We start from the raw sequence: 14,922 nt of genomic DNA, 5'->3' as shown, positions 1-14,922 counted from the left end.
GAACAGTTTTTAAAGTGAAAACTTAGTGAGCCTTAAGCCCACAGGAGCAAGCATTTACCTTTATAACTTCCCACTTTTCTTAGATACATTACAGGACCTAAGATAAGGCACTAAAAACCTAAGGTAATTTCTAATCAGAAGGCATTATGGTCCTTACACAGTTCTTGTTCACCAAGAGCATGGCCCTCTCTCCCCACATGCTGTACAATAACCAAGGAACAAGGGAGGGAAGGAAAAGTATGAGTTTTGTCAAAGCAACCACTAACCCTGGGCTGTGGCTTCTGCCTCCGCCTCCTTCACCCTCAGCCACAAGCAGGGAAGGAAGGCTTTCACTGAAGGCCCACACGCAGGCACCTACTGTTCCAGCTCAGGCTCATTTTAGGTGCTGTGCTCTTCTCCTCCCTGGCCGCGTGTCTAAAGGAGGACTTCACCCCTTCTGCTGCCAAGAACTCTACAGTAGAGCTCCACAGCCCCGTCAGTGAAAGAAGAACGCGAATAAAGAAGGCCCATTACTTGAGGGTCTTTCCATTCTGATGACTTACATACGTCTCTTCTGAGGCCAAAGGGGTTTCATCTGGTTCCGGGATGTCTCACTGGTGGCTACTCATCTGGTATTGAATCAATCAAGGGAAGAGGTTCACTCATTCCCCACGGAGTGTCTCCTACGTAGAGGCTCTAGTGGAGTGGTGGATGGGCTGGAGTCTAGAGCCAAATTGCCTGGGTTCAAGTCCCTGCTCTGCCACTTATTAGATATTTTTTTTATAAAATGTATTTTTTTTAAGATTTATTATTTATTTATTTATTTATTTATTATTGGTTGTGTCAGGTCTTAGTTGGGCACGCGGGATCTTCATTGAGGCACGCGGGATCTTTCGTTGCAGGGCGCAGCCTCTTCGTTGTGGTGTCCAGGCTTCTCTCTAGCTGTGGTGTTCGGGTTTTCTCTTCTCTAGCTGCGGTGCGCAGGCTCCAGGGCGCGTGGACTCAGTAGTTGTGGCACGCGGGCCTAGTTGCCCCACGGCATGTGGGATCTTAGTTCCCTGATCAGGGATCAAACCCACACCCACTGCATTGTAAGACGGATTCTTTACCACTGGACCACCAGAGAAGGCCCACTTATTAGTTACTGAGTCCCAGTTTCCTTGTGAGTAAAATGCAGATGATGATAGTAATACTAATACCACCTCACAGGGTTTTCTTATAAAAACAAAATAAATTAGCTGGCAGAGAGCAAGCCCTAGCTGAATGTCAGCCTATGTGCCAGGCACTGTTGCCTTTGTAGCCAAGAAGGCCATATTCTCAGTCTAACTTTGGGAGGCTGCAGTTTGAATTCTAAGATTAAATAGTGCATGCTTTTGGCTACAGGGGGATGGAAGAAGAGAGAATCCAAACCTCAGAATGAAATCCACAGCCTTGTTCTCACATTTGAGGTCCTCCACAATCTACCCCCATCCTTCCTTCCAAACAGACCTCCTCTACATTCCCAACCAGTTCTCTGGGTCATCCGTTCTTTAAAACAACATCAAGCACCTAACTGCCCTGTTCTGTGCTAAGCCCTGTTCTCCCCTCTGCTCACCCCAATGCCTTTCGCTTTCTAGATTCTGCCTGGTCTTCAAAACACAGCTCAACACCTAAGCTTCCACAAAGCCCTCCCCAGCTGCGCTAATCCACCCTCCTGACCCCCCTGAGGTCTTCTGGCTTTTCCTCACCATGCATTGATTATTTGGTTATATTTTATATGCCGAACTAAAGTATAAACAACTCAAAAGAAGGATGAATCTTACATTTCTTTCTATATCCCTAAGTGACTAGTACTGTGCTTTGCACTCAGTGGAGACTCAGTGAATAAGTGATTTACTTGACGCTTCAAAAGGGCACAGATGACACACAGCAAACCCATTATCATTTTTTTAAAACACCTTTCTGATCAAGACTCCCTCATAGTGTAGATTAAAGGCTCAATCCGTAGACCTAGACTCAGTAGGTTCATGGTTAAATCTGCCACTTAGTAGTTGTAGGACCTTGAGGAAGTTACTTAACCTGTCTATGCTTCAGTTTCCCCATCTATAAACTGAGAATAAACAAAGAACCTACATTTCTTAGGGGAGTTATGAGGATGGAATGAGATAATACATTTAAAGCACTTTGAACAGGGCCTGATACACAGTAATTAATTAATTATTATAAATATTCATTATTAGATTATCTTCTACTATCTTCTTGAAATTCAGCTCATGCAGAATGCCCCAAAAAAGTATTTTGCAAAGTATGCTGAGCCTATACAGAAAGCTACTGGATGTCAGTATTACATACAAAACATTTCTCCCTTCTTCTTCATTCATTTGGACCATCAGCTTGTTCAAAAAAGCATCTCTACCTCTGTACTATTGATCAGTTGCCTCAGTTTGTTATAAAATCTGTAATTCTACTGTACCTTCAATCTTACTGTACACTTCAGCAAAGCTTTCAGTGTGTACACAACTCAAAAAAATTTTTTACCAGTGGCTGGAAAGAGGAAGGAAGGTCTCAAGCAAAACTGATTCACTATCGAATACATCAAGGCTATACAGAACCACCAAACTCACCACATTCCCATGAAGTACCTTCTTAAGTTATGTTTTTTCATCAATGAAAGCAGAAAATTCTGCCTCAAACCCACCAGGTATAATTATACATCTTGTTATCAAAACAGCACATTTTTCCATCAAGCCATTTCTCTCTCTTTTTTTTTCCTACTACTTTTCAGTGAGATTTTAATTAAGATAAGTTTTAATACACAGGCTAAAAGGCAAATAACTTTTCAATCATGAGACAAAATGAAACTGCTGACAGAGAGAATGGGCAGTTCAAATTCACACACCAGCATTCAAAAAAAAAAAACTAGCAACTTTCTCTCAAGATATTTGCAACAAGGAGGACATTCTGCTTTCCAATCTCATAAACCAGCTTCTGCAAACTGGCTTCCACTCAGTCTGTGCCTGCATATGACTCCTGGTCTGAGTCAACTGGAGCATTAATGGTGGTCCCGCTTCTTCAGTATAACGCAGAGGTGAAGAGCAGAGTTGTGACTAAGTGAGCTCATGAACTAAGAATATCCTTGCTCATTGTTTGAGGCTATAATTGTTTAGCACAGTACCTGGCTGCAGTGCACACTCAATACATGGTTATTATTATCACTCTCATGTAATCTGTATGTGCAATTCAACAGCTAAAACCAAGAGGCTAATCATTTTTTAAGTCAATGTGTTTCTTCTTGAGGTCAGCCAGTTTCCAGAACTGGCCCAACAAATCAGTTCTATGTAGCTCATTATAGAAGAGACACAAAGCAAATTATAACAAAATAGAGCAAATTAAGTTTCCAAATTTGTTAAGTAACCCTGATTGCCACACTAAGACCTTGCCTAGGGGATCTGACACTCTTATTTAAGCAACAATGTTCCAACCAAATCATTTGCTTCTTCTCATCTCTGAGCTCCCATTCTGATGGCCTCTAGGAAGCACAGTGTATTTCTGTACATTTTTAATTTTTTTATTTTGTTTTGTTTTGTTTTTGGTCGCACCACGTGGCTTGTGGGATCCCAGTCCCCCAACCCGGGCCCTCGGCAATGAAAGTACAGAGTCCTAACCACTGGAACGCCAGAGAATTCCCTCTGTACTTTTTTAAAAATTACTTTTTTAAAAATTACCTGAAATAGGCAAAATTAAATATTTCCTAAGTAGCCTATGCTAGGAGTGTCACCTCTATGTAAAAGATGTATTTATTTTGTAATAAAGAACAAAAAGCCTTTCTTGAAATTCTTATTTACGACAAGAAAGTAAATGTAATCAATGCATGTAACAAAATTAAGTGGTATTAAACCGCATATTTGTTCTCTAGCCACCTCAACACTGATGGTTAGTTAGGTATCTGTGTTACTGACATTAGAATGTCTAGCACTTGTCTAGTAAAATATAACATGGGCAAACATACTATGTATCTGTAGAGTAGTCAAATATTTTATTTCCTTGAAGAACACAAATACTCAAGTTTTATATAAATATCCCATGTCCTAAATGTTTCTAGACTGAAGAGACTGAAGAAAAATATATCCGAAAGAATATAATGAACATGCAATTTATATTATGCAACTTACCTGCAGTTGCTAAACAGGAACTCATCAGGGCAAACATGGCAATCACACAATGAGAAGCCATTTTTATTTCTCCAAAAGTGTGTCCCGTTCAGTCACCTCAGCCTGCAGTTCTTCAGATTATAAATAATCTTTGCAAATTGGAAGTGGCCTTAAAATCTTTCTTGCCAATTTTCAAATTGCCTATAAAAATAAACATTTTAAGAAGAAAACTTAATGCAGGTATTTCTTTTGATAAATACACATCAAAGTGAAATGAAGAATTTCTAAAAAGTATAAGATAAATTTATCTTGTGTGCCTAGACAGCACTCAAGCAAATGTTGGGGGTGCAGGGGAGGTAATTACCTAATAACGAATTTTATAGCAAATACTTCTGCAAATACATGCTGTTTTGACATTTTAAATCTTTGGTTTTATATAAAATTTTCAAGAATATAAAAGAAAATCAAGGTACACCTATAATATAACATCATCAGTTATAAAATAATCAGTGACACTTGATACATAAACTCCCTAGTGCCAGCAAAAAAAACACAAACAACTCTGATTAGAACTCAATCTAAGATGCAAACTATCATATATAGGATGGATAAACAACAAGGTCCTACTGTATAGCACAAGGAGCTATATTCAATATCCTGTGATAAACCATGATGGAAAAGAATGTGAAAAAGAATATATATGTGTATAACTGAATCACTTTGCTGTACAGCAGAAATTAATACAACATTGTAAATCAGCTATATTTCAATAAATTTTTTTTAAAAAAAGAACTCAATCTAATGTTATAGTGACAGTTATCACAGGGATCAAATTGAAACACATTTAGAGTCAACCTGAAAAAATAAAGAACCATTAAAAGACAAGATTCTTATTTCAACTGTTTGCCAACATTTTAATAAGCAAAAATGCCTCTCCCTGTCTCTCAACCCCATCTGAGACTATCTGGTTGCATGACTAGAGGATCCAGAAGGTCTCTTCTAAACTTTTCCTATCCAGAGCCTTGAATGGTGAGTTTTGTGAAGGTTTGCTGAACTGGAATATCCTCCTATGGCCCTAAAGATCACCTCATTTAGACACTCCAAAGTATTTCCAGCCTTATCTCGTTGAGCCTGGCACAACCCATAGAAGTTGCAATTCAACAAATGTTTACAGAGCACCTACTATGTTCCAGGCATTGTGTGAGGACATGATTTCTGTTAACAGGGAAAAAAATTATCCAACAACTGGAAAAAAGTATAAAGACCCTGCCTGATCTAAGCCCTGGGCAAGGCAAGATCACAGAGTTTCTAGGACCCACCTCAAAGAGCTAGAGATTGCAGCCTTGTTACTCTCATCCAGAAAATTGCATCCCCAGAACCAGTTTGCTACCTTTAGAGACAAAGCCAGTTTGGGCACTTGTAGATACAGTAGAAAAATATAAAAACAATGGAAAAATGAGTTTCTAATCAAATGGTCTTAGTTCACTGCATCGATTGTTAAGAGAAAGATATTTAAAATGGTTCCCTGCAGTAGTAACACTAATGGCCCCTGAGAAGGAGAGAAACAGGGTGATTGGGGGACAGTGGTGGGAGGGGGCAGGAACCTTTTCACTGAACTCCCATTTGGGTTTTACAGGTATTACCTACCCAGAAATAACAATAAAGTCCTAATTTCAAAAATAATTTTTAGATATGCTTTAAAACTAAACTATTACATATGCAGGAGGCACTGCAGTTCAATCTTGGTATGACAGTGATTTTAAAAGCCTAGTGTGAGTAAATATAGATTATGATGGCAGTTAAAGGTCTGCCTAAGTGTGGATCCACTCTGCCACCTACCAAATGGGTGATGTTGACCACAATACTCTTCATGCATGAAACTATCCTACGGACTGCCATGAGGATTAAAGGAGTTAATATATACACATTGCTTACAACAGTACCTAGCACATAATAGGCAATGAATGTTAGCTATTATTATCATGCGTGTCCATTCCCTTTGAGGTATATTTATACCAAGAAAGTGGAGAAAGTAGGGTGTGATTATTGACATAATTCTTAGCTACTGGAAAACCAGTTTAGTCTTTTGTTTGCTGCTAAATAAACACTACAATGGACACAAAAAGGAGATAAGCTAAAGAGTGGAATCACTAAGGGAAAAAAATTGCCAGTCAAATTGAGGCACAATCCATTGGTGGCACAATGGTCTTATCTCAAAAACTGACTAAATTATAGACACAATTTTAGACACCATAAAATTGACTTCAATCATCCCTTTAAGTCCAAAATTTCTGTCACCATAATTCCACATCACCTCAGATGTAATGGAAGTCTCCTCTGTTAACCTAAAAGTCAATGACAGCAAAGAAAATTTGTCCCTATTTTTTTCCCTTCAAAGAATTAGATTTCCTGGGTTTCCCTGCTGGCGCAATGGTTAAGAATCTGCCTGCCAATGCAGGGGACACAGTTTCGAGCCCTGGTCCGGGAAGATCCCACATGCGCAGAGCAACGAAGCCCGTGCACCACAACTACTGAGCCTGCGCGCCTAGAGCCCATGCTCCGCACCAAGAGAAGCCACCACAATGAGAAGCCCGCACACCGCAAAGAAGAGTAGCCCCCGCTGGCCGCAACTAGAGAAAGCCCGCGCACAGCAACGAAGACCCAACACAGCCAAAAATAAATTAATTAATTAAATTAAATTTTTTTTAAATTAGATTTCCTGAATGGATCAATAAGAAAAACTCTAAAAGAATATGCTATTTCAACAAATGCTAAGGGCAACTTTTATAAAGCAAAACCCTGTAAGGAGATTTCAGAAGATGACTTCCCAGAGGATTTTTATGGTGCACACAATCTATATAACCAGCACGAGGCTTGTGGGAATATTTAATGAGCTTGTGTCACCCCCTGCCCGCAGCTGCAGAGGCTCTGTGGAGCTGTGCACGTTAATCTGGGGCTTAAACCAGGTCTGAATGAACCTGTGGAAAAGAAAGGCAAATGGTTCTATTAAAAATATAGACTGCAAATTGCTGACAAGAATATTGGGTAATTATTAAAATGCAGCAATTACAGATACAATAGAGCCAAGCTAAACAGTTTGATGCCCAAAGGCAAACCACAGCAAGTTTACACCGGATCTTAAAACATCTCCAAGGAAGTCCAAGACAAGTTGAAACTTACATACTGCTGCTTCAAACAAAGAGGGAGCTTTTCTTCTTTCAGCTTAAAAGTCCCTCCATAATGTAACTTGTTCAAAAAGAAAATAAACTGCACAGAATTTTTGTCTAATCTTCCCAATGTGGTGACAGGATCCTAAGGCGGAGGAGAATAAAAAAAGGAAGCATGTCGTTCCGTTCAGTGGAACTCCAGTTTTGGCCAAGACTTGCATACATCAGCACCTTAACACACGACTTAGGGATCAGTTCCCCAATTAGAAGAATGCAGGATGATCAAAGGCTTTGGAAAAGTCACAGATCTTGAATAAAACTAGGGAAATACAAACTCTTCTCCTTCTCTGATGTTATATCACACTCAGTCTGCAAAGACCAGGGACTCACCACTCTGGTTTTCTGACCTCACTGTATCTCTTTGGACTTTAAGAACTAAACTCTTCCTTTAGAATATAAATAGGGTACTCTGAAATCTTGAATGAACAATTTGGGGTCTACTGTGTAGTAGTCATTTCACCCACATTTCAAAGTAATGTATTCCATTCAAAGGGTACCAGAACTTATAGTATCCGCAAATGAACAGAATACAATTCTGAGAGGGACTTTAACGGATTTTTTAAAAAAAGGAATGTGATACTAATTCTTCTAATTTCCCCTGTATCTATTTCTAAGGCCATTAAACTGTATGCTGCCCCACATTCTCTAGTGATCCAACAGAATTCACAGGGAAAGACCAGGATAAGCTGAAAACCCCTACCCAAACAAGTCCCAAAAACCATTACGGGTTAAACTAATGTTCAAAAGGAATTGGTTGGGAACAGTATTCCCTGAGTTGACCAGGATGTCTTTTAAAGAGAAAATCTTGCTCTATCTTAGTGGAAAAATGTGGTGAAATGATGTCTGGCAATAGGCTAAAAGCCAGCAAGAAAAATTGCTAACTTCCCCTTAGATGGCTAACACAGTGGCTATGAACATGAGATTATTCAAAATCAGAACTTAAATTAGCTTCCAGCCAATCAATTTCTCAATTAAAAGAATTAGCATGCTAAAGATAACATGAACAGCTTTTAAAGTTAGAAGAAGTCAACAGGATTCATGGATGAAGAGGAGCCCAAACTCCAAGCCCAGCACTTGCCCCAAATAACAGGGCAGAGTCAAGACTAGAAACCAGGTCTTTCCATGACCAGCATCCTACCTTGCAGTTCCAGGTCTGTTGCCACAAACTAGGAACCATTTTCTCTCCCTCCATACTCAATCTCTGGAAACAGAATTTTTTTTCGAAGAGAGGGGGAAGCCTGCCATGGCTGCCACCAGACATTGGTACTTCCATGTTGACATATGTACTCTGCACAAATCATTACTGATCACAAACTATGACTTGACTTCAGGACTGTGGGTGGCGGCTATAATAAATAAACAATCCTTGGTGATGTTGTATGACTCAAGTTCTGTGAAGATGAAGCACAAATCTTTGCACAATCATATCTTAACACTAAGACTGTTTAGCCCCCAACAAGGAAAATATTCAACAAATGTGAAGATCTTAAAGACAGAGATATATTGAGTGGAATAAAAAATGGCCATTCCCTAAACTCAAATAGTAAATAACACCTGATTTTCTGGTACCTTCAATATGAAAAGGTTTTCTAGCAGATCATTAAGTTGTTTCTAGTCTGGTCATTTAAGTGAATTTTTTTGAGAAAGGTATACTGTTAAGTCTGCAAGTGGTTAAATAAAAGCTGGTAGAAGAATTGTTCTGATGGATATTCAACATGTTATTCAGGGGATTTAGAAAAGAGGCAGGGTGGAGGACATCAATATCTAGCTTGGCAGCCTGTAAAAAGGGGTGTGCAACATGTAGAACAGATACTGTTGTTTGTCCGATGACATTTGGATGCCCTTTAAGACTTGTACACAGAGAGAGCAAAGCCACCTTACTGAGTCGCAACTCTCAGATTTCTCTACTACACAGAGAAACTAGCTACTTCCAAATCCCCATTTTCAGACAGATTTGGCACAAAGAGGAGAAAAATCCTGGATTTGGATAAGAAATCTTTGGAATTGCATCTAAGTACAATCAATATTCAATAAATATTTACTACTAGGAGCCAGGCACTGTTGAAGATACCAAGGATATAGCAGTAAAAAAAAAAAAAGGAGTCAAAAATCCTGCCCTCATGGTGCTTATATTCTAGTAAAAGTAACACCATTTAGTACATTAGGCAAGATATTTAATTTCCTGAGCTTCATTTCTCCCTTCAGTAAATCTTTATTTATTGCTTGCTCATGCCAGGCAATGGGAATATAATGGCCATGAAAAGAGACATATTCTTCTACCCTCATGGGCTTAAAGTGTGGTGGGATAAACACAAATATGTAATTATACACTATGATAAGGGCCCTAAAGAAAAGGTATCCACAACCTGAAGGATAAGTAGAGATTTAAAAGCTCTGGTGAAGGATGACATTACAGTAGAGGAAACATTACAGGTTACTGATGCTGAAGGGAGCATGGCTGCAAAGCCAAAGGGAAAAGAGAGAAACAGGTTCAAGAAAGAGTTTAAGCAGGAAAGTGGAATGATCCGATTACATTTTTAAAGTTTCCCTGGTATAGGCACTATGGAAAACAGTATGGAGTTCCTCAAAAAATTAAAAATAGAACTACCATATCATCCAGCAATTCCACATCTGGGTATATCTCTAAAGGAAGTTAAATCACTGTGCTAAAGAGATATCTGCAAACCCATGTTCACTGCAGCATTGTTTACCATAGCCAAGACATGGAAACAACCTAAATGTCCATTGATGAATGAATGGATAAAGTAAATGTGGTGTGTACACAATGGAATATTACTCAGCCATAAAAAAGAAGGAAATCCTGCCATTTGTGACAACATAGATGGACTTTGTGGGCATTATGCTAAGAGAAATAAGTCAGTCAGAGAAAGGCAAATACTGTAGGACACATATGTAGAATCTAAAAAACTGAACTCTTAGAAACAGAACAGATTGGTATTGCCAGAGGTGGGGGTGAGGGGTGGGAGAAATAGGTGAAGGTGGTCAAAAGGTACAAACTTCCAGTTATAAGATAAATAAGTTCTGGGGGTGTAATGTACAACATGACGACTATAGTTAACAATACTGTATTGTATATTTTAAAGTCGCTAAGAGAATAAATCTTAAAAGTTAACACAAGTAGGGAATTCCCTGGTGGTCCAGTGGTTAGGACTCCATACTTCCACTGCAGTGGGCACAGGTTCAATCTCTGGTCGGGGAACTAAGACCCCACATGTTGCATGATGCAGCCAAAAAAAAAAAATGTTAACATGAGTAAAAAAAAAATTAACTATGTGAGGTAATGGATGCTAACTAAACTTACTGTGGTGATCACTTTTCAATACATACATACATCAAATCACTGTGTTGTAGTTTATGCAATGTTATGTGTGAATTATATCTCAATAAAACTGAAAAAAATTTTAATTAAAAATAAATAACAATTTCCCTGGGCACCATGTGGAGAAGAGACTGAAGAGAGCCCAGAGTGCTTGGATGTTCAGTTAAGACTCTGACAGCACGTCAGATAAGAAAGGTGGTTTGGATCAGAATGGAGCCTCAGTTTCTTCATTTGTAAGAAAATAAATTAACCTTACGTACATCACAGGGCCGTTACAAGAATCAAATGAAATTGTACACATAACAGCATACAAGCTATCATTACTTATCATTAGCCCGCTGTCTCTACCAAAGAGAATTATCCTGAAGCCTAAGAAAGTCCCAATATTCTATGGCTGCCAGTGGAAGGGCAAAAAAAAAGGATTACTCTTGAACTACCTATACTTGTGGATAGGAATTCCACATGAAGACCCAGTAAAGGAAGGCAGGAAGCACAGAGGGTACAAGATGTGCAGAGAAGCTGGGCTCTGCTCTCCCCTGCCCCTCTAGGGCCTGGCCCACCCTCATTCCTGTTGGTTACACAGAGTATAACCAACACATCTCTGGCCCCAGCATCCTTGGTTTTCCTGGGGTTGACCTTCAGTCAGTCCTTAAAAGCCCTCTGTCTATCCCAAGCACAGCAGACCTCACTGCCCACGGAAAATACAGCAAAGAGGGGAGGGTGGGCATGTACACATCTCACAAGTTTGTGAAGACCAGGTTTTGTTCAAGTTCACAAACTAGGACAGATTTTATTTATTGATTTGTTGATTTTGGGGTGAGTTAGGTCTTCACTGCTGCGCTCAGGCTTTCTCTAGTTGCAGCGAGCGGGGGCTACTCTTCTTTGCAGTGCACGGGCTTCTCATTGCGGTAGCTTCTCTTGTTGCAGAGCATGGGCTCTAGGCGTGTGGGCTTCAGTAGCTGTAGCACACGGGCTCAGTAGTTGCAGCTGGTGGGCTCTAGAGCGCCAGATCAGTAGTTGTGGCACACGGGCTTAGTTGCTCCGCGGCATGTGGGATCTTCCCATACCAGGGCTCGAACCCGTGTCCCCTGTGTTGGCAGGTGGATTCTTAACCACTGCGCCACCAGGGAAGTAGGACAGATTTTTTTACCGACCCGTGCAGTATTCCAGGAACTACCTTTCACATTTAATATTTCTGCATCCAAAGATTTCCGTTGCTTATAATTTTAAGCTAGAATTAATAGAGAACTATTCTTGGGGTTCCAAACCTGGCTTACCCAGATGTCTTACACTGGACAAGTCATTTAGCCTCCATCACCCCCTCATCTGTAAAATATTAATGATATTTTGATGGTAATATATGAGACAGAATATGGGCATGATACCTAAAACAACACCTGGCCCACACAGTACATTTTTTAAAAATAACAGTCATTGCAGTTATTATGATTAAAATACATCTAGTCTTTGGGAAAAAACCAAGCAAACTACCAGTAACAATATAATATAAATAACAGTTTAGGGGCTTCCCTGGTGGCGCAGTGGTTGAGAGTCCGCCTGCCGATGCAGGGGACGCGGGTTCGTGCCCCGGTCCGGGAAGATCCCACATGCCGCGGAGCGGCTGGGCCCGTGAGCCACGGCCGCTGAGCCTGCGCATCTGGAGCCTGTGCTCCGCAACGGGAGAGGCCACAACAGTGAGAGGCCCGCGTACCGCAAAAAAAAATCACAGTTTACATCAAAGTTTGTATTAATTTTAGGATTAGACTTTGTCATCTAGAGTTTCAAAAATTCCCTTCATCACCAAAAAATGATTCCAAACCTAATATAAGGTATTAGTCCTAAAGATAGTCCTAATATTGCAATGCTGTTCCCAAAGGGTAGTAAAGCTGCTGCCTCAACAGCTCTGGTGTTAAGTTACAGGGATCCGGCTGAATGGCCCTCCTCAATTCTACCTTATGATTCCCAAATTAGCTTCAGGGGTTTAGCCTGGGGGCTGCGGAGCTCAGCCTGGCACTGCCACCAAACTAACCCAGCTGCCTAGAGAAAGGAATCCGCTATCACCAGAAGGGCTTATTAAATCACAAAGCTGCAATTATTCCAGCAAAGTCAGCACAGCTGAATATTCTCAGGCCCTAGCAAGCGCCAAGCCATTAAAAAAGCTTTGGGGGAAAAAATTTAAAAATAAAAATAAAATAAAACAAAAAAAAAAAGCCTTTGGGGAAGCTATACCTTCTAGACCTCCAATAGACTATTTTGTACAATATGTACTAATTTACTAAAATATTTGATTCACATCTTTATTTATATTTGCAGGGATTCTGCAAATATATGAATTTAGAATAAACACTCCAGCAACAGACTATTTTGCTAATCACAATTAAGCACATTTTTTTATTCCTCTCACTGACTTCCAATATAAAATTCTTTCTCTTGAGTGGGGCTAACCCCTCAACAGATACATTTCAATCACTTAACTGATATTATTTGGTAAGGAAAGGGCTCAGCAGCCCAGGCATTGTGAAACATTAAGAATTAAAACCCTTAGATGGTTGCCCACTGCGGTCAGGATAAAGACCAAAACACTTTGCATGGTTGCTGGGTGTTGCCAACTTAATCCCACCTCATCTTCTGCATCTTCTCCAGCCATGCTCACCTTAATTCAGTTTTACCAAAGGGCCAACCCCTTGCTTCCAGAAGCCATGTTCATGTTTTGCAACTCAATGACCCTCCATGGTCCCCCTAATATGGTCAATTTCAAACATCTTCAAGGCCTCAGGTCTTTGTATAAGCATTACTTCTTTAAGGAGGCCTCCTCTGATTCTCTCGAAGTAGAACGTAGTGCAATTCAACCCTGTTGGTAAATCTCCATGTAATTATTTCCTTCCGGGTATGGTTTTTGCACTCATCTGTTCACTCCAGAGAGTGGGATGACAGTCTCCCTGGCTCACCTGGCATATAGTAGGCATCCAATGAATGTACCATATGGAGCGCAAGTATAAAATACTATCTTGTACATTACAATGAGAAACAGTATGAAAAGATGGTGAATTATCAGAACATTTCTCAATAATAAATGATTAGCCAACAAGTAAGAGGTGTATATAAGAAAGAACCTACACAGCAGGCAGCCTGAAAGGGACAAGAGAGGCAAGAATTCTGGCATCAACATGTGTTACAAGCTCAGACAAGTCACTTCATTTGGAGCTTTAATTGCTTCATCTCTAATATGAAGAGATTAAACAAGAAAATCTTTTATTCTCTACCTTACTTATGATTGCCGTTATAAGGACTAACAACTAATTCTGAATCTCTCCTATAAAATGAAACTTCAGGGCTTCCCTGGTGGCGCAGTGGTTGAGAGTCCGCCTGCCGATGCAGGGGACACGGGTTCGTGCCCCGGTGCGGGAAGATCCCACATGCCGCGGAGCGGCTAGGCCCGTGAGCCACGGCCGCTGAGCCTGCGCGTCCGGAGCCTGTGCTCCGCAACGAGAGAGGCCACAACCGTGAGAGGCCCACGTACTGCAAAAAAAAAAAAAAAAAAAAAATGAAACTTCAAACACACTTGTGGAAATTTGAAATGCATGATCATGTAATGGCTAGCAGGAATGACAACAACACTAGAAAGTATTATCCCAGAAAAACATTCAACTTGACAATGTATGTATAAATAAAATACTAATACTACACTAGCTATTTTTTAACACACAACTTACAAAACAAAAAAAATTTTTTAATGAATTATCTTACAAGCAATGCAAGCAACCACAAAACCTGAATTTTGTCAGATCTGCCCATTTCATAAAAACTGCCATTTTGGGGAAGATCTAGGGGAAGATGGCGGAAGAGTAAGACACGGAGATCACCTTCCTCCCCACAGATACATCAGAAATACATCTACACGTGGAACAACTCCTACAGAACACCTACTGAACGCTGGCAGAAGACCTCAGACCTCCCAAAAGGCAAGAAACTCCCCACTTACCTGGGTTGGGCAAAAGAAAAAATAAACAGCGACAAAAGAATAGGAACGGGACCTGCACCAGTGGAAGGGAGCTGTGAAGGAGGAAAGGTTTCCACACACTAGAAGCCACTTCTCGGGCGGAGACTGCGGGTGGCGGAGGGGGGAGGCTGTGGAGCCGCGGAGGAAAGAGCAGCAACAGGGGTGCGGAGGGCAAAGCGGCGAGATTCCCGCACAGAGGATCGGTGCCGACCGGCACTCACCAGCCCGAGAGGCTTGTCGGCTCAC

General features: G+C 40.5%; 1 protein-coding gene across 13 annotated transcripts in view; it reads right to left on the bottom strand.

Moving 5' to 3' along the window:
- Window positions 1-14,922, bottom strand: part of TGFBR3 (transforming growth factor beta receptor 3) — a 205,649-nt gene that overhangs the window by 169,335 nt on the left and 21,392 nt on the right. For 11 of the 13 annotated variants that reach the window (XR_007478987.1, XR_007478989.1, XR_007478988.1 and 8 more), the window contains exon 2: window positions 4,131-4,310. Coding sequence is in view for 9 of the 13 variants with exons in the window: in XM_049714200.1 (XP_049570157.1) it covers window positions 4,131-4,191 (61 nt within the window). In the remaining 4 variants the exon portion in view is untranslated. Of the gene's footprint in view, window positions 1-4,130; window positions 4,311-7,289; window positions 7,422-14,922 lie in introns of all 13 variants that reach the window. The other 2 variants (XM_049714224.1, XM_049714192.1) reach the window with 1 other exon arrangement.

This window comes from Orcinus orca, chromosome 1 (genome assembly GCF_937001465.1).
Source record: "Orcinus orca chromosome 1, mOrcOrc1.1, whole genome shotgun sequence".
Classification (NCBI taxonomy): domain Eukaryota; kingdom Metazoa; phylum Chordata; class Mammalia; order Artiodactyla; family Delphinidae; genus Orcinus; species Orcinus orca.
Note: the sequence above shows the minus strand (reverse complement) of the source record. Positions and strands in the feature narration are given on the sequence as shown.